General features: G+C 41.6%; 1 protein-coding gene across 1 annotated transcript in view; it reads right to left on the bottom strand.

Moving 5' to 3' along the window:
- Positions 1–23,267, bottom strand: part of HSPA4L (heat shock protein family A (Hsp70) member 4 like) — a 28,070-nt gene extending 4,803 nt beyond the window's left edge. Inside the window, exons 1-16 of the mRNA XM_075420952.1 lie at positions 22,907–23,267; positions 18,612–18,669; positions 17,010–17,150; positions 15,359–15,481; positions 13,748–13,847; positions 11,829–11,962; positions 10,667–10,911; positions 10,504–10,580; positions 9,139–9,290; positions 8,517–8,623; positions 7,968–8,101; positions 6,536–6,738; positions 3,861–3,962; positions 3,197–3,334; positions 2,558–2,683; positions 1,327–1,434 (exon numbers count right to left, since the gene is read on the bottom strand). Coding sequence (XP_075277067.1) covers positions 1,327–1,434; positions 2,558–2,683; positions 3,197–3,334; positions 3,861–3,962; positions 6,536–6,738; positions 7,968–8,101; positions 8,517–8,623; positions 9,139–9,290; positions 10,504–10,580; positions 10,667–10,911; positions 11,829–11,962; positions 13,748–13,847; positions 15,359–15,481; positions 17,010–17,150; positions 18,612–18,669; positions 22,907–23,013 — 2,055 coding nt within the window. The 5' untranslated portion in view covers positions 23,014–23,267. The remainder of the gene's footprint in view (positions 1–1,326; positions 1,435–2,557; positions 2,684–3,196; positions 3,335–3,860; positions 3,963–6,535; positions 6,739–7,967; positions 8,102–8,516; positions 8,624–9,138; positions 9,291–10,503; positions 10,581–10,666; positions 10,912–11,828; positions 11,963–13,747; positions 13,848–15,358; positions 15,482–17,009; positions 17,151–18,611; positions 18,670–22,906) is intronic.
- Between the last annotated feature and the right edge of the window lie 1,294 nt (positions 23,268–24,561).

Below are 24,561 nucleotides of genomic sequence, written 5' to 3'. Positions count from 1 at the left end.
ACAAAACAGAGCCCTGAAATTTAAACACAGGAGCAGTGGCTGCCCTTATTTGGCTTAGTATTCTGCAGTTGTGTTCAGCAAAAAGAGCATTTGGAACAATGCATTTGGAAGAGAAACAAGACAGGATTTACATGGATGACAATTTTAAAGTAGTTAATCCAAAAACTTCCAGTTTTATCCACTGTCTGTTTTTTTCCTTCTCTTGAATACCGGCATCCAGGCAAGAATGCTGGGCTTGTTCAGCCTGAAGAAGAGAAGGCTGCGAGGGGACCTAATAAATGCTTACAAATATCTGAAGGGTGGCTGTCAGGAGGATGGGGCCAAGCTCTTTTCAGTGGTGCCCAGTGACAGGACAAGGGGCAACGGGCACAAACTGAGGCACAGGGAGTTCCGTCTGAACATGAGGAAGAACTTCTTCCCTCTGAGGGTGACGGAGCACTGGAACAGGCTGCCCAGGGAGGTCGTGGAGTCTCCTTCTCTGGAGATATTCAAGACCCGCCTGGACAAGGTCCTGTGCAGCCTGCTGTAGGTGACCCTGCTTCGGCAGGGGGGTTGGACTAGATGACCCACAGAGGTCCCTTCCAACCCCTACCATTCTGTGATTCTGTGAAGAAGGGAGTTGCCAGGGTTTACACTGCTGTTTCCATCAGTTATCCCTCCCCCAAAGGAAATCTGACTTGAGAGTTGGAGCCCAAAGGCTAGAGACATACTCCAACCTACTACAAACAGAGCAGCTGTCATTCATCGAATTCACGTTTTCCCGTGAAATTGTTAAAATCAGAAGTATTTAAGTTTTTTCTGTCATTACTAATCAAATAATACAGTAGAAGCTACTGTTAAAGCACTCTTCAGCTTTTATCATTAGAAATTAGACAAAAATTTCATTTTTGTGATATAGCTATAGAAGACCACTGAAAACAGGAAAACCAGAGCATCTATTCTGGATACCTGGGAGAGTGGTCGAACTACTCCAAAGCCTCTTTCAGACTGTAACAAGACTGACAGAAAATTCCCCTAGCAACTGATTTTACTGTCACTCGTGACAGTCTGCTTCATTTTGACTGTGTTCAGATTAGGAGGACAACTGACATTAAGACAAACTGTATTTCTAGTTGTACATATTATGTTCATAACTAAACCACATCCAGAGACAACCTGAATGTCCATACCTAAGATCATGGATTTACAAAACTCAGATGGGTATGCCCACACACATCCCTCATTAGAAGAGCTTTGCTCATCTAGCCATATATACATACATATATTTACACGCCCCCACTGCCAAACACACACATGATTTTTCTAAAATGTAACTTAAAACCTTACTCTTAATTCCTGAAGCTTATCCATGTATACTTGTTTTGGCTGGTCCTCTCCATCTTCATAAAGCCAATTTTCTGTGTCCTCCAACATCAAGGTCAGCTTGTTTGAATCCTAGGAAGCAAGGCAGGGATACTCCAGAAGAGAACAGGACAAATCAGACTTCTCCCCCCAAAGAAACCCGCCCAACTCAAAAAAGACCGTTTCATCAGTTTAAAAGGTTCAAAGTGATAGTGAAGGAAAATGGCAATTAACAGCCTTCAAAGCCATGATTTTACAGAACAGTAAGTGGCAGGACAGCGCTACTGATCTGATTTGCAGGTGACATTTATGGGAGCCTCAGGATTGATTATAATTGTAAGAAAGCACATGCATCTCCTTATATTCTTGCATATTATCTTTACATGGGAAGTTCTGCTTCTCAGCTTCTCTGATAGCAGGCCAGACAAATTTGGACAGCTATACATATAACTGAAGTTAAAATTCTTTTAATTGGACTCTACTGGCTATAAACAAAGATTTTATCTTTAATTATTTAGAAATAAAAATCTTGTCTATCCATGTAGCCTAAGTAAGAGATTGTTTTGAAATTGGTATAGGAAAGACATAAAAGCCTCGCACCCTTGAGTTTATACTGGAAGGGTGTCTATACTGCGCTACTGGGTTGATGACCAGGTAATCTAGAGAGCAGACCTTAAACTGCTGCTGGACATTTGTTGTTTCAAGAACTGGTTGCCTGTATACCAGCCACTTTATTCAGATGATTGTTACAGAGAAGTGATTATACGACAAGTGTTCTTTCAACACTGCTTTTGCAAAAGCCCAGTGTACAGCTTTCTTCATCACCTTTTACTTGGACTTTTAACTGTGAAAGAATAATGTTTCTAAGTTAATTAAATTAGACAATAAAACAGAGCTAGAGACACTCCATTTCCCATTTAGCAGCTCATGGTGATCTGTCCTGCTTTCCTACCCCCACCACAGGTTTTTTATTTTCTGCCTGCGTCTCACATCTTTCCTTGCCACTGAGAAACTTCTTAGGCAATAAAGAACTCTGCATGCTTGCATGTCAAATGTCAGCTGCAAGTGTAGTTTGAACTTCACCTCTGTGAAGTTAATCCATTTCATATTCAGAAAACAAGCCCAAGAGACCCCTGCAGCCTCCACACAAACCACTCAAAACTTACAAATACAAAGGCATTTTCTCCAACAGTTTAAACACATAAGCAAGTCTTACTTCTTCAGTGATGAATTTCTCAAAGACCCCACACAGTTTGTCTCTGAAGTCGTACACATACTCTTCAACAGCATTCTTCGCATCATTTCTTTCTTTCTCTAGCTTGTCTTGCATCATCATCTTCCCCTAGGGTAGAGAAAAGCTTATCTAAAACTAAAAGCATTTGAGGTGTCAAGCTTAATGATTACTCTCTTGAAAGAGAGTATGAAAGAAACTGTACCACGGAACTTTGCAGAAGCCTGCTAATTCACAACTACCAATTACAATTTTCACATTTGTGTAAGTCACCTTCACTGCAGGCAAAACTGGAACAGGGGAAAAATGATTTCACATCTGGAAGCTGTCTGGCAAGTGCTTCAACATAAATGGATCAGACAGCAATTATCACCTGACCACCACAGACAGCACTAGAAATAAAGACAAGTCTTGACTCTGGTCATGCAAATGCTACTCCTGACCAGCATCAGGTCAGTCAATGACAATTAGCAAAAAAACCCCAACAAAAACAAAACTCCTTACTATTAAGGATAACCCCCCACATAATTCTAAATTAGATACTAAGTTTATGGTTGCAAATACTTTCTGGATAATTATTTACAGTGACGTTAATTTGAATTGTCATCCGTTTCTGCTGCTTACCTCATTTTCTATATAGCAATTGATAAGGTCTTGCCCCAGCTGTCTGTAGAGGCTTGCCTGTATGGGTAGGTCAATACTCTTGACTTTCGCTTTAGCCTTTGGCTGGGCTGCGTGATCTTGCTTGTCTCCAAAAGCAGCCTGTAAGAAGATTTACACCATTAAGAAACTTTCAAGAATAGAAATATTACTACATTGGTGCTCAAAAATGAGAGACAAATGAAACTAGTATGACAGCTACAAATTAATCATATGTAAATGAAGCACCTTATTATTCCTCTGCTATTCAGAATCACCACTACCTCAGTTCTGAACCAAACTGGTGGAATTTAGTTTCTTTAAACCTAACGTGAAGAGTTGGTGAGACAACCTGTTCAAAAAGCTAAAGGCACTGTATATTCTTCTTCATAACACTTCGAAAGTTTCCCTAGATTCCATCTTCTCTGTAAAAACTATGTTACCAGAAAGTTACTTCGAAGTCTTAATCATATACTACGATGAAAGTGAAAGTGCTAAGGTAGGATTCCTAACCTAACCATTTCAATATAGCTGTACTCCTCTAAAGGCAGTCCCCTGTTTGCAACTAATAAGATTAATGACAGAATACCAGGCAAAAAAAGCTCAAGGGAAGCAACATTACATTTCCTTATCAATACTGAATACAAACTTTTGTTTCGGTTCCTGCGTTTTCAGTTTCCTCATCCGCTTGGTTCTGTTGTTCAGCTTGGCTCTTCTGAATACCTTCATCTTGATCAACCTGCATTTTATCCTAGAAAGAGTTACATAACTGAATGCAAGGGTTTGCTGTATGATTTAAGGCTGACATCAATTACAGCAGATCACAGATACTATATGGACTCAAGAATCAATCTTAAGAATTTTTGATTCACCATGTTTAGACAAGCATTTTGATGTAGTACTTGTATTCGTATCTTTCTCAAATACAATGAAAATCCTATTCCGCCCGTCCCCCTTGAAATAATTACAACGCTGCCATCTGTCCCCTATTAAAGAATTACCCTCAGCTCTGTGAATACTCCATTTTAAATTAGAAATAAAGACATACAAAATTTAGGCGAACAACATTCTAGCAGCACACCACCACCACAGGCAGTAACAATAGGTTCTCTATGGAACAGCCAGAACTTTGACCTTGTATCATTTTTCACCTAAACGTCGAAGTTTGTAATCCAAAGTAGAATTTAGTCACTGTAATTGTCACCTGCATCTGTCTCACAAGACCATAAAAATTAGTTTCTGTAGTAGCCTCTTGGAGCACATAACCAACTGTCTTCCCTCCCTGCCACCCCAAATTAAGAAAGTTTCACTTTAAATTTATCTGTAGTTCATCTATGCCTTATTCTAAATTTAAGGGCCTTAAAGACATCACTAATTACTACTGCTGATCATTTGATTTAGTTTAAGTAATACAACTCCCTGTCATCACTGCAAAAAATTTTTAGCAACATCGTAATGGGTAGGTTTTCAGGATGATTTCAATACTTGGACATCCAGAGCATCAGAAAGTAACAAACTGCAGATGAGGTCTGAAAGGTCTGAAATTACTTCCATTACAAGGAATTAAGATTCCTGGATTCACAAGCTACGTATACATGCAAAATAATTTACTGTTAGTTCTGCGAAATACAAGAAAAAGTTACTTAAGGATTTCAAACTCTAGCACAGGTGTGTATGTTGCAGTTTAGCTATGTTAACTGATTCAGCAAGTTTTTAATGATAGAAGTTGAAAACAAGAAGGTTACTTTTACCAAATTTAAGTTCTGTCACCTCAGACTAGGAAAAAAAATTCCTCTTACTGTTCTTACTGTTCACACAGAAAAAGCAACAACTGAAGGAACTGTTTTGCCTACACAGGAAAGCTAGAGGGGGAAAATACTACACACGTACACCACAAACCTCCTCCTCAGAGCCAAGGGTGTCATCCTCAACAACGAAAGGTAATTGCTGACAAGCACCATTGTAAAACAGAAGATGTGTTAGATGAACGAAGCACTACAAACTGAAAGCCTGAGGATGGACGTGGTTACTCCTGCAGTGAATAGAGTGTACTCATCTTGGCAACCTCCACACGCAGCACGCCTATCACACTATATGCCAGCTATGTCACTGTCAACCCTTTCTCACTCGTACCCAAACACCAGATGCAGAGCACTTGCCCACAAGGAACTGCATCACGTTTGACATTTCAAACCTGCACAAACTCCTGGAAAGCAGTGTAATATTTAGGGAATTGCTTATATCAATTATATAACGCTAACTGGGTAACCACTTCCTCTAATTCCTGCAGTACATTCAACTGAAGTGTGAAAAGCTGCTAAGGACAAATTTTAAAAGATAATGACAGGAAACGCATTCACCCCTTCCTCTAAATAAAGCCGACAAGTGTTTGCTTTCTGTCCAACCTTATTCCCTAAGGAAACCCGCCCTCAGCACGCCTGACAGCCTGTGAGACTGGTCACTCTGCTGAGCACTCTGCAACCTCAGAAAGCCTGCAGGAGTCTGAAGCAGCAGCTTGCCCACTGCTTTATCCTCTTCCTCTCCATCATCTCTCCCCCGTCAGCTGCGACATAAGCAAAATCCCAAGCTACAGAAGGGCACAAGCCAAAAAGGAAGGCTGCTGAGGCCACCGCCGGTGTGCCGTTCCCAGCTGCAAAGCGCTCCCCGGCACCCAGCTGTCCGCTCTACAGTGTCGTCATACAATAGCTGCACCTCACTCCTCTCAGCGATCTAGTTTCAGTATGCAGTGCACAATCAAGAAAGTTGATCCTCCCTGCGCTAGAATGAGAGAATACATTTTCTTAATTTCTCAGTATTATTGACAAAGCTCTTGCACATTTATTTCTAGTAATTTTCCCCTATGGGCTTACAAGCCAATTTATAAGAACTATCAGCACTGAAGTACGTAATGAAGTGTCCTTAGTGAAAGGATGTTTATGAAGAACAAGTTTTATCATATATAAATACCATATATTTTTTACTCAGTAAAAATGTAGTACTTGAGTAAAACCAAACCTTTACAATTCATTTGTCAGACCTCATTAAATATGTTGCCATTTGAGAGCAACACTAGATAATGCTAAGACTAGAAGAGAGATGGTAAAGAACAATGAAAAAATTAAGATTTTCTGTAGAAGCTGGTTTTACGTTCTTTTTTGCTTTCTTCATGCCACCTTTACCATAGTAAACAAAGAAATGCGTTATATAACTGAGAAATTATTTAGGGTGGAGAAGCAGTAATTGTCAAAAGCTATACGCCATGATTTAATCTGTAATTGACTTGCTTGTCAGAATTGCAAGGGGTGTAGATATTTATTTACATACCAGTTCATCATCTTTGCCTTGGTTCTTACTTGCTGATTCAGTGTCCATAGGTGTGTCACTGTGATCTCCCTCTATGTTCTGCTTCTCTATTATAGAAGCATTCGCCACGCTGAAAAGGCCATGAATATTGACTCGCACTTTAACCTTCACTTTGGAATTGTCACCATCATGCTGGGGCCCAACATTTTGAATAGTGAAACGCCCTTGAAAAAACAACAATGGTTTTAATTGTTGTTCCAAAAAATAGTAAAAGAGAAGAAAAAAAAAGAGAAATAAGATACATTCCTTGAAGGGTGTTAATTTAAATAGCAACTTCATGTAACAAACTATTTGGAAACTTTCTACTTAGTTGTCAATTCTACAATGTAAGTCGCAGCTAGATAAACTAAAACCTGGTTCCCCAATTATTATCAGTTAACTGATAATTAATAAGATGTTTTTGCTTTATCTGTATTTCATAAAAAAGTCAGGGTAACACTTCATTAGGTGTTCTACTCCTCTGTTGCCTTCTCTAACCATCACACTTGAGAAATTACTCTGATTTATCTCAAACGGTTTCTTTCATCCATGTAACTCAAACTTTGCACTGAAAAATACAATGTTAACAGAAATAAAGGATTATATTTGAATTTGGTAACAAGGATGCACTACACAGTTTGGGGAATGAACAGTGCTTATCCAAGCTTCCGGAAGCAGTGAGGTTGACAGTGTTTTGCAACTTGCTGGAAATTTGAGTGTAAATGATGCAGACTGTGAGCACGTAAAGGAGAATGTTCTATCCTGAAGATGACAGACTTCTTGCATAGACAACTAAATAGGTAGCATCAAGTTTGTATCTGACTCATAAATCAGTAAATAACATTGTGAATTTGTTTGAAGACCTTGAGGAGTCTAATAACTGCACCTAAGGTAGTACTAGCTACCGGTAAACGTACTCATACCATTTAAACATCTGTAGCAGTCTGAAGTATTAAGTTCAGGGAATGCCCCTCTCGTGTGTTCTCAGATTAACAGAAAGAGACATGACAGATATCTGCCCCGACAGGTAACTGTCTAGTGCTAACAGCTCCTTTGATCCAACTTCTTTGAAAAATCCAGGCTGGCGGGCACATATGATCCTTATTCATTTTATAGAGGTTGAAAGAACCAGACAATAGAGCACTGAACTATTTGTACCTACTTTTTTTAAGCATTCAGAAACACTGAAGCCAGACAGAATGAACAAAGCAACCTTTTTTAGGAACTGCCAAGAGATGTCGATACCGTTTGATCACTGCCTCTAAACCAAGCAGACTGTGCTGAGGCTTTCTAAAAAACCTAGGCTTTTCTGTAACCTACGAAATACGAAAGTAACGTATCTTAAAAAAAGCAGAACCACTTTTCCCATCATCAACAGGAGCTGGGTATGGGGTTTTTATCCACATGTCCTTACCTATTCTGGCATCAGGATAAGGCACTTCATGGGGATGGGTATAGTAAGCTTCCAGGTCAAAAGGCTCTTTCTTGTGAAAAGTAATTACTTTTGAAAATGGAGCAGCATGGTTCTTACTGAAGACTTCACACTCCCTAAAGTAGTAAAATATTAAGCAAGGTTAAACCACTGAGCATAACACAGTGGATAAACAAAATCAAGGTATGTTAATAATCAGCAGTCATGCTAACCAAGCAGCTAAGCAATTTAGCTTAAGTCAGTTCACGACAAGAGCTGCAGGTTGAAAGCCTGTAGGTCTCAAAGCTGGACTACGCGTTCTATGTCACACTTCCCAAAAATTCTGCAACTTCACATCAACGTTCTTTAATTAAATGTATTTCCAATTATTAAGCAGTAATCGGAAGTCAAGAGATGCATCTCGAAACAATAAACTTAAAACCATTTGAGTGGACGACAGCTTCAAAGTCTGAGGCCTGGTCTTTCCCATAGGTCAACATTTTTCTTTATATACATATATACACACTTTTTAGTAGGCACCATACAACTTACCCTGTTCCTTCTTCATAAGAGGATTTCCATCTTAATGTTACTGAATAAGGAACAACATCTGTGATGGAAAATTCACGCACTTTAAACGCTGGGGAAAGAATTGCACACTAGAAAACGAAGACCAAAATTTTATTACATTCATGTAGTCAAATAAATAGCAAGTACAATAATTCATACCCAAGTGCAAAAGGCTAGAATTCACATAGGTTACACAGAGGTCCTGCTTATGACAGAAATTTTAACAGAAACTTCATATGCTTGGTAGAAAGTTTATTGAACTGAAAGACTTAGCTAAATTAAAGAAACATAACAGATGCTACTTCCCCAGTGATTGTCAGCAGATACCCAGCAAAGCTTCCAAGCGACTACACAGAAGTGGGACACTGCAATTTACATCATCAAATTGAACAGGTCTCCAACAACACTACCCTTCTAACGTGACACAGCAGCAAGTTACCAAATGTAATATATTAATTTCTGACATGTTCACTGTCATCCAATGTTAAAAGAACAAGTAAGACTCTACATCTTGTTTCAATTATTAGTACCTTTTGCTTAGTTGTATTTCATTAGTACATGATGTTAAAGAAGCAATATTGAAGTTTAATTTCAATAACTATACCTGCAAGGCACAGCCTCTTGCAACAGCTTCATCGGCGTTTAGCGTGGTGCTTATCTCTTTACAGAAAAAGCTAGAGATCTGTTCCTTCACTGCTGGAATTCTAGTAGCCCCACCTACTATTTCTATACTGTAGATATCTTCACGCTGAAGTTCTAGAAAAGAGAGTGCGTGGCCTTAGGTTATCATCAAGACATCAAAAAGCTGTCTTTGGACAACGAAAAAATATATAGGAGTTCTTTTATTATCTAGACACTGTAACAAGCACTGAATATATTAAATGGCTGACAAGATGTTTAAAACCAGATTTGTCATGATGTGTCCTATTCAAACTCTTTGTCTGCAGGCTCTAAAGTTTTCTAGTTGCATACTCCTGGAAAATGCAGAAGCCAAGTGTCAATGAAGAAAGCTGTTCTTTAGAAGGCATTGTCCATGTACATCCCCCTTCTGGCGTGCACAAACTCCAGTGTGTGTGTGTAACTGGGTTTTCTTTGGCTGCCCTGCACTAGGGGACAATACCTCATCCCTCCCAAACAAGAACAAAATGAAAGCCAAATACACCTCATTTTATGTTTGGTTTAATTTTGGTTGCCCATAAAGAAAAGCAACACCCTTCACTAAAAATATGTAATAAATATTAGACTGTGCTCACAGGGTAATTTTTAAATTCTAAATTCAAGATACACATATAAAGTGATCTCAAACAACTGTCAGTCCTTGAACAGCTCTGCTCAGCAGTTATTCAAGTTCATACTTCCCGTATTAGCTATCTAGCCAAGTCACAAGATAAGCAGAATTGTTCCCTTTCCTTCAGTTGAAGATGCTGGAATTAGAGGTAAAACCTTTTCCTGGGAAAATCTAATTCTTTCCTTAATACTACAGCAGGGGAAAACCAAAATTAAAATAAAAACATTGTTATTTGCACATGCTTCAGATAATTTATTTCAACAATATACTGCCAAATTCTTAGGTCAGTGAGGACATGTATGTATCACATATGGAACAGGCTGGCCAGACAGCTGCAGTAAAGAATAATAGTTTTTCCCATCATGGTTTCGGTTTGGTTGTATGGTGTTTTTAAACAAAATAATCTTTCAGAGCACCAACCTTTTCCATCAGACAGGGTGAATGAGGGTCAATAAACCAAGGTTGCAGAGTGGTGTGTGCACTAAACAAGGCAGGAATGGGATCATGCATACATGACAAGCATATGAATGGAACTTACATTTAACTTTTCAGTACTTAGCTTTGCAACTCTAACAAATACAAAAATACATTAAAAAAATAATCACTACAGAGATCTAAGATAACTGGATTACTAGTTACTTTCTTAAACCAAAAGTAGTACCTAAATTAACTCCTACTTACTAGCTTGATCCATGGCTGCTCTTAGCGGAGGTTCCACTCTGGACAGAAGGGCAGCACACAACTGCTCAAACTGAGCTCTGCAGGAACAGGGAAAGCGTTTCATATTACCAGACAGCTTAGAGGCCACGCCTCGCTGCACTTCAGTGAAAATAATGCACAGTACCTGTTCATCTTACTGGAGACGTCAAGGTCATTCATGAAGCACTCAATATTGAGTGGAAGGTCAGAAGCATTTGCACTCATAAGCTTCTTTAGTTTTTCACATTCCTGATACAATCGTAATAGTGCTCGGGGATTCTCTTTTACATTCAGTTTGTATTTTGTCCTAAATTCTTCAGAGAAGTAGTCTACCAAAGCCTCATCAAAATTCCTACCACCTATGAAAGGGTCAAAGGTAGTAGCCAAGACCTGCACGGGAGTGAAACAACATTAAAAGTTATTAGAAGTGTTTGTTTAGATATAGGGATAGCTTTCACACAGACACTAGTTTTATAAGTTAACACCTGGGAAAATTCTTTGTGGTTTTCTCACCATCTTCTACGCAGTTGCCAGACGGAACAGCTTAAAAAGATCACTCCTCAATTATTTAGTTTATGCCCTCCCCAGATAAAATACTATCACATCTGCCATGCTATTTTCTACCACATTGCCTCCTCTACTCAGTTTGCAAACTCACTAAAGAAAAGCCAGACTAGGACAGTTATTTTGTCATGCTATTACTAGTACTGTGTCATTTACTCAAAACAGAAAAACTCACTATCATATTCCATATGACTTTGGATGACTACATTTTGCTACCAAAGACAAATCCACAAAAACACTCAGCCATCAGTAGCTCACAGAAAAAAACCTCAAAGCCAGGAAGTGAAGACTGTTCAGTTTTACTTCACATCCTGTTGCATTTAGATATTGAACTGTCATGGGTGGCAGGAAAAAAAAAAAAATCATCAGGGAGCAATTCAGGGGGTTGAACAATTTCCCATAGGTAAGTCAGATGCACAACTACAATGCTTACGAGACTACCAGAATGTGTAAATATTTCAGCGATACAACGTGACACAAAAACTGTGCCATACGCTTAATTGTCATGTGCTTTTCAAAACACACTTTAGGATACTTCTCTTCTGCATTTTGTAAAAACTGACTTGCTGGAATAGCCAGAAAACAACAGAAAGTTTTTGTATTCAGCATTTCAAAAATATTTGCTATAGATATTTGTTTAGTTTTTTTTTTTAAAATAATCTTTCCACTGAACGGTATTTTGAGTCCTGTCCAATTAAGCACTTCAGGAATATGGGAATTTACTGTATGGCTTAAAAGATTACCTTCAGTTTTCCCTTGTTAAAAGCACAGATTGAAACCTGATACGCAGAATGCCCCATATCTACAAAGACCACATTTCTTGGCTTCTCTTCCAAGGCCGGCAGATCTTGCTTGTATATTCCATAGGCCAGTGCAACTGAAAAACACCAACCCTTAGAAGTTAAGGGAAAACTGTACACAACTGTAAAGCATGTATTAAAAGCACTACCACAAAAAAGACACTACTTATGTTTACTCTTTCTAAACACCTCCATTACTCTGCTCAGACAGAACATAAGGGTCGAAAGGGTCACAAGTTTTAGACCATTATGAACTGCCACGTTCTTTATTTTCATTTCTTACTGTGTGATTTATAGTTTTGCTAGCAAATTACATCATGTTCACTCATATACTTGGCATTTAAGTATTCTGTATAACCTAACACCTCTCTTCAACAAGAACTGCATGCTGTGCACCTTCAAAGCACTAACTTAAAAGTTGGTAGCATATGTGCCATCATAAATTTAAATTTTTTGATGCAGGATTTATCAGATTGATTATTTTTCCTTCTGTTTAAGCAACACTGTTCATAAGTAAAGCAGCTCATTGCATTTTTCACTGTCAAGGGAGCAAACAGATGTCAAGTGAAGGTTTAACACTACTAAAGCATCACCTTGTTCACAAGTTCTACTTGTAGCCAAGTTAACATTGTCATTTGTAGTACTGCACAGATCAAGTCTCATGCCTACATCTCTCCTTTGAAATGCCTGACTTTCAGTATGCTTTAGCTCTAGTATGCTTGAATTTCACAAAGCTAAGAGATAAAAAAATGTTTTAGAAGACTGGTTTATACAAATCTAAGATTTCAATACCAGCACTCATTTGGAAAGTTGGTTGAGACTTTCTAAAACCAGAGAGAACTTAAATCAAGAAAAAGAAAAATAAAAGTCCTGGTCTAAACAGTGCCAACTTTAGTTCCCATGAAGTGTAACATATTCCTGTACTCTACCCTAGAATTCACCAAAACCAGGAGAGGGCAGTAAACAAATTACTTGATAGAAACAACAGCTGTGCCAATGCTACAACTGACAGGATTGCCACAAGTTTAAACTGTCATTATCCCACAGACTTCTGCTTGACTTGATTTGGTTATTTTGACAAGCCATAGAGTTCAAGCTCTTTCTAAATACGATCAGCATGTCAGCTGTCAGAAAAAGCTCCACAAAAATACAGTTTGCGTAGAAGCAGCTTTTAAAGCATCCATATTAAGTAATTAAAAATGAAAAATCTTTGGATTACACTTTTAAAAATTTCCCTTCAGCATATTTCACTTCGAATATATATTAGCTTATGATTAAAAAATATTTCTCTAACACTACCATGAGATTTATTTTTACTCCAGCACACCCATCTTCCCCTAAGATGGAAATAAAATTAGAAGACCCCACTACACACCTATGTTAAATAATGTATTCACTGTAATCTTTCAGGCAGATGCAGGTTACATCTGATAAGACTGTACCAGACTATTATTTAATACAACAATTAAGAATTTAGGTCAGATGCACACCCCACCTGGATCATTAAGAGATTCTGAAACTGGCTGAGGCCTTCCCGATACAGCTACTGTAGCTCCATGGTTACAGCAGAGGTAAGCACAGATACCAACTTTATCTCAGAAGCAGAGTAACTATTTTCAAGCGGCACTGTATTCAAGTTAGCAAACCCAAACTCTATGCCTCATAAGTGCTGAACACCACCCCACTGAAAAGAGCTGCTGTGCTTCCAGTTTCCAAGCTGGACTGGGCAATACTAGCCTCAACAGCTTTTTCCCCGAGCTCCTAATTGTGTAACAGGAGTACATCGGTACCCTCACAGATTCAACAGCCTGAATGTCTGGGGCTTTTTTTTGTAAACAAAAAAAAGTGTCACTGCACTTTACCTGCCGTAGTTTCATTCATCAGCTTCAGACAATTTAATCCTGCGACCTGTGCAGCTGCCATTACAGACCTTCTCTCAGCATCAGTGAAGAAACTAGGTACCTGTTTCCAGAAAAAAATTACAAGATATTATGCAATATGGACTTTTTAATTTAAAGAAGTCAGACTTACCTATTTAGCAACCCTAGAAATTCCAATACCACAAGCAACTGTTATAAGGTAACCTCAGATTAATAAGGTATTCTGAATAAAACAGCTAGGTAATTCATTTTAGTGTGTATTTTAATTAAAATTCCAAAATATGACAAAAATGAAGGGACATCCAGAGCTGTTTTAAAGTAGATTTAAGCACCAAAAATATCTGAAAAATGTTTTCTCAAATTCTTCTGATTAGTCTTTGATCTTAAAATCATTACCAGTTTCTGAAAACATTTGTGCAGCACAAAGTCAACACAATACTCATACTTAACCCTAAAATAAGTTACTGCAGAAGCACTACAGTGGTGCTGGAACTAAACTTTGTGTTACAACTGAATCTGTATCCATTTTTTCACTTATCACCTCTACCACAGTGCCAGTTTATGGTGTGCTACAGTGCTCAGTTCCACCAAAAACAGGCAAAGCACAATCAGAGCCTATTTAGAACATGGCTGCAATTAGTTGGTGTATCTTCAATTTCAGTCCAGCTTAAGACACAGAACTACATTCATAGTGTATTCTGTTAGCTACTATTGTGGGGTATTACCAAGGATCCTAGTTTGCGTGGGAGGTATTCTCTGTAAGTGTCTTTGTATACCATAAGGAAGCAAGGAAAAACATCAAAGCAGATTTCTAACAGCTGAAGTACACAGCTTTCCAGTTCCCATGTCTCTGTCTGACAGAGAGGGGATAACCCCAATACTTCATGCCCAGACTTTTCACCACAGCAAGAGCAGAACGAAGCAGTAGCAAAAACAATGTGAAAAGCAGACATTTAGGACTTTATCTCGGGAACAAAACATCTCGTCTTCAAGCTCGTCCCCTTACTCCCCCGTCACAGATGAGAACACTAGCTAAAAAAACCACAAACAACCCAACCCCAAACCAATAGAAGTATACCAGCCAAATAAAAAGACCTTTTCAAACAAATGCAGGTAGTCTTGGCTTCTCAAATTGCCAGTATGACCTTCAGAGCCATAAAGTTCATCAGGTAACTCTCAACTACACTGCAACCCAACAGCGTTCAACTTGTAACAATGAAGACATCTAACATGAGTTTGGGAAGGTTCTTTGGAACTGAGGAAGATACGCTTACGCACAGGACAGTTCCCATTTACAACAGAAGCTACAGTATTTACAGGATTACTATACGCAGCACTTGGGAGTTCGCCAGTCCAGATCAGTTTGTGTTCTTTCTGAAAACACATTCTTGATTTAACAAATCTCCCATTTTCTCACACATGATTACAAAGGTATTCTCATTTGGAAAATTCTATAATAAAGGCCCATTTTTTGGGGGGATGCAACTTCTGCCCAGTGCCTGTATCTCTTACCATTGCACCATGGCATCAGTGGTACTAGCTTACACAAAAGTTATCTATAGAAAAAATTGTAATAAATACATTACAACTTACTGAAATCACACAGTCTGCCACTGGTTTCTTCAACGCGCTTTCTGAAGTCTCTTTAAGTTTGGCCAGTAACATTCCTGTAATCTGTTCGATTGCAAACAGTCTCTCTTCATCTAGGTATCTCACCTGAAACAGAGAATTGCAATTCTGTAATAAATTGTCTCAGCTTTTCTCCAAGATGTGTGACTTGGGACATTTTTTGTGATTTTGAGCAATGAGACCCAAGTTTAACACAAGATTCTGGACACATGCAACTCTCTGTATCAACTGATGCTATGGATTTGTGCTACCTACAACAAATCGTAACAGTTCAGTTAAGCTTTCCCACAAAACAATTTTCAGCTAAACATCTGCCTTATAGGGCTATTCACAAAGCTACAGTATTTTTGTTGTTTCTTTGGGGCTTTTTAACTCAAAAAAACCAAACTAAAATCAGAAAATGTGTAATGAACACAAAATCACATTTGTTCTAACATGAGCTAAACCCAGGAATTTTGGAGCAAACCCAAGGAACTTTGCTTCCTGCAAGGGTCACTCAAGCACATAAGGCAGGGAAGGGGAAAACAAGGTAATTCTAACAGTCCTGCCCTGCTCAGGAAGCACACCTGAGTCTTCAGCCTTCATGTGAGGTTCTGTGTCCTGAACTCCCTGCAAGCTGCCATCTCTCCAGCAGTCCCAGCGCAGGGAAACCCAGGAAGATGAGCAGCAGCTGTATTTACAGGGGCAATTAGTACAATACAAGCAGATACACAGAACAAAAGAAACTTACATTGTGTGGTATAAAGCACTGCCAAAAAGCAACACAAAGTGCACTCAGTGAGGGTGACTGGAAGATTTGCTTCAGAAGTGTACCCCTGATCCAAACTAAAATGCTAAAAGACATATACATTCAAACACTGAAGCCAGAAAGCCTGAACTTTGAGTAGAGTGGTTTCCACCCATTTAGTTTGGAAGGAAATTAAACATAACTTGCTTGGATTACAACTTCAGAGCGTCAGCTTCTTTTCCTGAAACTTGGTCTCTGCATGTCTAAGACCTCAACTCAGATGAGACTAGTAATCACACACTGTAATTATATGTATTTGAAGGTAGATCTAGTAAGGTAAGGTGAAAAGCTACTGATGTGACTACCAGAAGCTAGTAAAAATGATGAGAAAGCTCAACAGACATTTCCGAGAAAGTACAGTACTTGAGCAGATGGTACTGCAAGGAATAAAACGTTCTGCGTCTCTTGGTAACAGCAAATACATTACACAGTCAATTTTACTGAAGTTGAATGAAACAAACTTTTTGGGGGTAAGGGCTATTAACATTTTATAGTATACCAGTATGGGAGACAAAGCAATACCTTTTTTACACTACTTTATTACTAGAAGACATGAGCATGTAATATAGAGCAAGTACTCTGGATCTTCCTGAACATTTAAATAAGTGAATGAATTACAAGGGCAAATGAGAAACCTAGCAAAACTATGCTAAGGCAGGCTGTGTGAAAAATACAAGCTGTTCTTGTACTAGTCATCACCTGACATCTCTTTCCAAAATGATTAAGAATGTATTTAGAGTTTTCTTAAGGACAATATAATTGAAGTAGACAGTTAAGTAACAAAGGTCCAAAGTGCTCATCTCTACACCACACGAAGCCGTAACTCACCTTTACTCCTACAGAGCCATTCGGCATCTTCTGAAGTTCATAGGGAAGTTTGGCCCTTTCAGCCTGTATGTAAGGGTCTTCAAATGCTCTTCCATGCAGTTTTTTGAAGCCATGTAATGTATTTTTTACATTTGTGACAATCTGTGGAAAAGATATTTTGTTTTCAGTTACCCATGACACACACTATAGAAGACGATCCAGAAAGGAACTTTTGTTATGCTGGCCTTAACACACATACTGAAGACCTGTATCAAGCCCCACATATTTACTGGAAAGCAAAGGGTGGTGTGGGGGACAGAGAAAGAAGCATCTGGTTTTTAATCTACGGTCTCCATTTAAAAAATTCAAATTTACTTCCCTCTTTAATATCCATTAGCTTGCTGCCATCAATTTTCAATGTACCTTTTCTTTTAGAGGAACTTTCTGATACAGTACGCAGTATCTGAGATTGTACTACATATTGTTGCAATGGCTGTCTGCTGGAACCAATGAAGTTATTACCTACATTAACCTTAAACAAAGCTTCAAATGAACACATTTCACTTCCTTTAAAGTTCTCCTCTAATTCAGATCCCATCTGGACATAAAGCCTCCTCACACCTATTCTCTCATCAGTGTTTCCACCTAACTACTTCAAGGACAGACTTCTAAGTAAAGAAAGGACCAGAACAAACAAATCCCAACAAACGCAGTATTTAAACTATTAAAAGAAATTACTCCAGGGTAATCTTGATAAACTACTCTAGTTCACTGGTCCAAATAGCAAACTTCATAGCTGGGAAGTGAACTGACAGGACACCTTCTCACCAGCAACGTTCAGGGGTTGAGCTAAGATAAAAAGGGTAAAGTTTCTCAGAATGAAAGTGATACAGCCTCCGCAGATACTAACGGCTCCTGGCACTACCAGTTGGGCTCTACTACCTTTACATCCACCCGGCAAATTTCCAGTTACCTACATTCTACACCGAGGGGAAGGAAGTCCTCAGGATGCTAACATGATGCATAGATGCAAACAAGGAGGATAAGACCCAATCTGTTTTGAATTTGTAGATTAACGTTGGTTACTACGAATTGTTATGTACTTTCCTTCCAAATGAAGTTTTCCTAGGTTGCAACTGAATTTACAGAGGATTAGCGAAATTCTACTTCTGTTCAAAGTTCCAAATTGAGACAGTAAATTACTAAGACACATTCATTTCACATTATAAGCAACAACCAGCACCTATTCCAAACTTTTATTGTTCAACTTCAGTTTCAATTTTTCTAAAACATAAGCGCAGTACTCCTCCCCACTCCCAGTGGAGATTTAACGATGAACTCTATTCTTTGTGTCTTAAGTAAGAAAAAAAAAATTTATTGGGAAAGAAACAAGGTTTTCTGTTTCTTCCCATTTATTACTCTGAGTGGCACAACAATGCAGAAATATTGTTTCATTTTTAATACAAGGAACATACTGTTGAAGCAGTAACTGTTACTGCAAAATGTACACTTACTGTAGAAAATCTACAACAGAAGAATATAAAATTTTTTCATTACTTTTCTTCCCACAGTTCAACAGGAGACAAGTCAGGCAAGCAATATGAGAGTTTGTGATCCATTTACCTGGCTCTTTGCTGCATTCCCAATGGCCCGAGTCTTGGATCCTAAAGATATACATGCTCTAAGTAAAAACAGAGAAAAAAAGAAAGTCAGCTTTAAGTAAAACCAGAAAAAAAACCAAATTCAGCTTTAAAAGAAAATATCATAAAATATTTCCATGATGCTTTTAAACACCCACAAAAATTGAAGTAGCAGAATACGGATGTAGTATTTAACAGCATTATTGCACAAAGGACCAGAACTTGCAGTGGAATTCTGGTTGTTTTGTTATTTGCAAATTAGTTTAGAAACTGCAAGCAACCACAATTGTTTTCATCATAATTGCATTTAAGGAATTCCTTAAGATCTGTAGAATGCGTAAGCTTTTATCATGAAGGTAAGGAATTAGTAATTACTTTGGGGTCAGAGCTTATAACCAGAGCAGCCTGTGGCATTTAATTTAAAAACCTGAACTTTACCAGACAGGTTTTCTTGACGCAACAACCCTGAAGCCTGACAGTACCACATTCATGCTTACCACCACCAAGGGCTTGGGAAGCTCCAGAGCAGCCCATGGCTCCCACCAGCTTGCTTCTTCTCAGGGCACCACTGGGCACCCCTATCAGCCTCACCTCTGGCTCTAGTGAAGGCTGCCTCAGGTCCCCAGCCACCATCTGGCCACCTCTCTAGTGCCTTTGGAAACTTTTATTTTTTCCTGGCAGTTACTATCACCACACCTTTGCTTTAGAGATTTGAAACAGAACTCCTTCCCCAAAATGGAACCCATCTGGCTAAAACCACTCAGTAGTAAATAACAGATACAACCCAGATTTCATACGGTTCAAATTTAATTGTTTAATGAATGCATAAAGGTCACTATAGCAGTTTGCTTTCTGCCTCCTCTCCATCATCACTACAATGAGGGCACCGTATGTAATTTGATAGTTTTATCTAGCAACAACTTCTGCCGTAATGCCACACTACACCTTCTCCTCATTTAACTGCTGCAAACAGACAATGCATTGCCCTACATTTTCAAGGATGTAGTTCAGGTTTCATAAATGGCTTTTACAGTTTTTAATGTCGCTTAACACTACAGTTCCAAATTATACTTTGCAATAATTTAAAAAAGTCAGATAACAGAGCAATTCAGAAAAGGTGCAAATGATTTACAAGACATTTATTTTATGGATAATAACATGCTAATACTATTGTGTCACACCTTTTCAGGGTAGGAATTTGACCCTGTTGACACACAGCACTACTTGCAAATACCCGTGAATAGGCGATGAAGCCTCACGTTAGAAGCTATGTAGCCCACCAGAGTCCCTGCCATGGTTTTTCCAGTTACTCAGCTCCAGCACAAGCGGATGGATGGTTTCTCCCTCCCTTGGCCGGGAAGCAGAGATGTCAAAGAATGAAATGCGCTCTCTTTGGCTCCAAACACTTCAGTTGCATCCAAGACAGCCCTTTAGGAAGCACATCTACCATAAGGACACAAGTGTGACAACTGAACTGCCTCCCCCACCACTACCCTCGGCCTGCCTTGAAGCAAGCTTCTGAACAGTGCAGTAGACTTTTCTAAAGGTAGTAACTGTCTTCACCAGAAGGACATTTCAATCCACTCCAAGCACTGTTTTAAAGAAGATGCTACCTCATCATTGTAACTATAGTTTGTGATTACACTAATTACACACGGTCTGGAAAAAAGCTACTAAAAAATTATGAGCTATCAACAATCAACCGTTTTTCCACAAAACCACAGCAGTGAGGGACGGCACCTGACAGGGCCATTTGCCATGAGTTTAACATGCCCGGCGCGCTAGGAACACTTACAACAGACTTGCTGGGGTTCCCAGTTCGGAAAAAGCCAAGCATCAGTTAAAATTCAAAGAGGATGCCAAGGCCAAAAGCCTTAAAAAGTGCAAGTTCTGGAATGGATGGCTTAATGGCAGAATCTTTTTCCTTTCTTTCTAAAATACTTGTGCTAAAGCTTAGAAGATTGATACACACTTTAAAAATGCTAACTATCCTATGCCTCAGACTAGAGGATGTAGGTTTTATGCAAACAATATTAATAAAGGATCACCTGAATGTTAACAATTGGAACACTGGATTCATGACTTGAGCGATGTATTAAATACTGCGAATTCGTATCTTCCATCTTACACTGCTTTTGTCTGTAGCACTCAAGTATGCTTACACCAACACTGTACTGTTCACAGCAGTACTGCACAGATATTTGAACCAGCTCCCAAACTGTAAGTTGGCTGCACTAATTAGCCTTGTCCAGAAAGAGCAATTAGCCCTGCAGAGCACAGGCAGGACTGCCCTATCTTGAGGACCTAACCCAGTATCTTTACACGGCTTAATAATAACATACTGCACTAACTTGTCCAGAGCTAGATCAAGTATTTTCATACTGTGCTACACAGACACAACAAACATTAACACTTTGTATTTCTGGGACTAAGTCCCTAGTATTCGGGACATATCCAACTAGTATTAACTATCAGCTAACTTTAAGTACCTAAATGAGGTAAGAACCTCTACAGAAACATATAAACAAACAGTTCACTTACTGTATTGCTATGTGGAATAAGCAGCAAAGTTTCAGTGATTTAAGAGTTAGATCTGTCTACATCGCTCAAACCCTGTTTGAAGTAAGGTTTAGTTACTATGATAAACTTCGTAACAGTAATAAACCTGCTGTATTTCCTTCTACTTTTTTGGTTTGCCTCAAGACAATAGCATTAGAAAGGATGTTTCTCATGTTCTCCTGTATTACATTTTGGAGAAAGAGAAGGAAAAAAACAGGAAAAACGTCACTTTGAGGTAACTACTGCCTTCAAGTATCTGCGCACTCCAGATGCTACCTTGCTAACCGTGCTTTAAACCCCTTTCACAATCACTTTGCAAACGTCTTCAAAGTAGTTATTCAGACATCAATGTGAAAAATACTAAATGCAGGGAAACCTATGTGAAGCCTACCTGCAAAGAACGCACTCCAAGAATAGCTAAGAACTGCAAGTGCTCTTCATCACAAGGGGGAAGGAAACTGTCTGTGCCTGCGGATTCTGTGGGCAACGATTTCAGGGGGTTCCTTGCACAGAATCTGAAAGGTCCCAGAATCCCAGTTCTCATAAAATGTGCACTAAGATAATGCCGTCTTGAGAGTTAATGCAAGAAGTGTATTTTTCCAAGTAGTAAAAAAGATTTTAAAGAGAATTACCATTAACACAGACAGAAAGCATTTTAGCCCTCAGCTTCTTTGTACTTTTAAAAAACTTTTTAGAAAGCAAAATAAAACCTACATTTCTCCGAGATCAAAAAGACAGCGACTCTAAAGTTACTATAGGCTCACACGGCAGAAACAGCTTTCTGCTGTTAGCTACAAATTCCCTTTACAAAAGGGAGCACCACCGAAAACACGATTTTTATGAGCATTACGCGAATTCCTGAACGCTCCTTGAAAATTATGCACAGACGAAGCTCTAAAGATCCAAGACGTCTCCCACAGAAACACAAGAGGAAAATCTCCACCTCCTCCTGCGTACCCCATCATCATAGACGTTGCCCACTGCCCCCCCCCCCTTTCTTGCAAGACCTGGGTGTTGCGCGGGCAGCAGATGCAGCGCGGTGCAAGTAAGGACAGGTTTAAGGAGAGGGAACTCCTCGCGCCACTTCCCTGGTGAATCAACCTCCCCCCCCCCCCCCAGCCTCACCACCTCCCCATCGCAAAACTGATGGTGAAACCGCCTCCAGCCCCAGCAACCCTCGCAGAGTTAGGGAAACACATCCACTTCACCCAGACCTTCGCTACGCGAAACGAAAGTGGTACAAGGGCAGGGAAAAAAAAGAAGAAAATGTCCGTTGTGCCTCAGGAGCCGCGCGGCACATCCCGCGCGCCGCCGTATCTCAAGGGCACGGAGGAGTCAAAAGCCGGGGGGGGGGGGGGCGGGGTGTGGAAGCGAGCGTCTCCCGCACAGGCCCTCGCCCCAGCGTGCTACCGGGAACGGGGCTCCTCAACCACCGCCAGGCCTCGGCCGCTGACAGGGCCCCGGCGCCGGAACCCCGCTCCCCTGCTCTGGAGAAGCGACCGGCGCCGGGAGCGCCCACGGGCCGCGGGGAGGACAAGGCCCCGCGGGGACACACGCGACTCCAACCGCCCCGCAGCGCCCGGCCGCCTCAGGAAAGCCGGCACGCCGGCCGGGGCGGGGGGGGGAAGCAGAGGGTAGGGCGGCTGGGCCCGCCGGAGCGGCGGCGAGGGGGAAGAGCGCCGGGAGGGGGCCGAGCGGCCTGGGAGCGCCGGTACTCACGGGGTGCAGCGGTCGCTGTACTCGTTGGCGATCGTCTCGATACCGCCGCTCCGCGCGACGCCGATGTAGCAGTTGAGGAAGCCGAGGTCAATGCCAACGACCGACATGGCTGCGCCCGGCGCTTCCCGCTTCCCGGCGGCCTGTGACTACGGTAGCACCGACCGCCTGGGCTGCTGCGACCCGGCTCCTCGCCCGCCTCTCCCCCACTGCGGAGCGCCGGCCACCAACCGGCAGTTGCCTTCCTGTGCGCAGGCGCGCTGTGCCGGCCGGCGGGGAGCCCGCCGGGCGCCGACCCCGGCTTCGGCACTTTCCGGAAGGGCTCGGGCCGCACGGGCTGCGACCGGCGCGCGTTCGAGAAAGATCTGGAAAGGGAGGGGGAAGGCGCTGTCCAGAGCCACGCCCCTCGCCCCGACGTCAGCGCTGCGGCGGGCCACGCCCCCGCCCCCTTAAAGGAGCCGCAGGGCCCTCAAGAGCGCCCTCGTCTTTGACGTTTTTCTTTCCTGGGAGAAGGATGCCTCGAGGCGCGAGCGCCTCTGCCGCCGTCGGAGCGAACGCTCTGCAGAGCGCGCGTGCGGGCTGCGGAATGCGTGTCTGCCGCTAGAAGCGACGCCTCGCTGTCGGGCGGCAGCGTGGCGCCGTTCGGACGGGGCGCGTGGCGCTGCGCCGCGCGGTTTCGTTCGGCTGGAAGCGAGCGCCAAGCCGCCAGGCGAGTTGCGGTGCGCTCCCCGTTGGTTGGTGCTCCAGCGGTCTGCTCCGCAGCCAGCGTGGGCCTACTGCGGCCGCCATTGCCCTCTGGAGCCTCCAGAAGGAGGAGCTAAGCGCTGTTCAAGAGTCGTTTGCAACGCCACCGCTGTTCGTTAGTACGAGCAATTAACCACTCCTCGTTGCTTGCCAGTGCTGGGATTGGCAAGACACATGGGGTACCGTCCCAGCGGCTGCCGACAGCGCTGGGGCGAACCCCAGGCCGGGCTCCCGCCCTGCCGCTTCGGTCCCCGTTACAAAACCCCTGCTCTGTGAGTCGAGGTATTGCGGCATCCCGCCGCCGCAGCCCCGCCCGGGGCTGATCGACCAGAAACCGCCGGCCCAGAGGTGACAGGCAAATGCTCTCGTGTAGCTGTGCAGCGTTGCTAAGCCCGGCCCAAAGACGCTGGGCCACCTCGGAGCAGGGCGGACAAGCCGTCGGCGGAGGGGTGGTGGCACGCCTCGCGTCTCAGCGGGGCCGATCCGCCCGCCCGCAGCTCGGCGCTGCCCCTGCGGTGTTGTTTCTGGCAGCCACGCCAGCGAGTTTCAAGCTGCAGTCGGGAGTGCAGAGGTGTGGAGACATTCATGACGGCGACAAGAAAAGTGCCAGCAGACTTTTTATTTGCTTTGTCAAGAGTAAGACTGCTGGAGATGAGTAAGAGTTGGAGGTGAGATCACAAACAGGACAGGCCAAACTCTTAACAGTATTTCATGAAAGTCTTGTTTGCGTGCCTTGGTGTCATAGCGATTGCCCAGGCTGCGAGCAGGAACAAAATTCACTCAGGTCTGATTAGCCACAGCTTGCCTGAGCACACACCCCCAGTCATCCGCTGTCACTGTCGCAATCTGCGAACTGGTGCCAACTGAGTCTTTCCAAGTCTTGGCCTGTGGATCGCATTTGATTTTTTAGCAGC

Source organism: Opisthocomus hoazin, chromosome 5, assembly GCF_030867145.1.
Source record: "Opisthocomus hoazin isolate bOpiHoa1 chromosome 5, bOpiHoa1.hap1, whole genome shotgun sequence".
Lineage (NCBI taxonomy): Eukaryota > Metazoa > Chordata > Aves > Opisthocomiformes > Opisthocomidae > Opisthocomus > Opisthocomus hoazin.
This window is presented reverse-complemented; position numbering and strand designations above follow the sequence as displayed.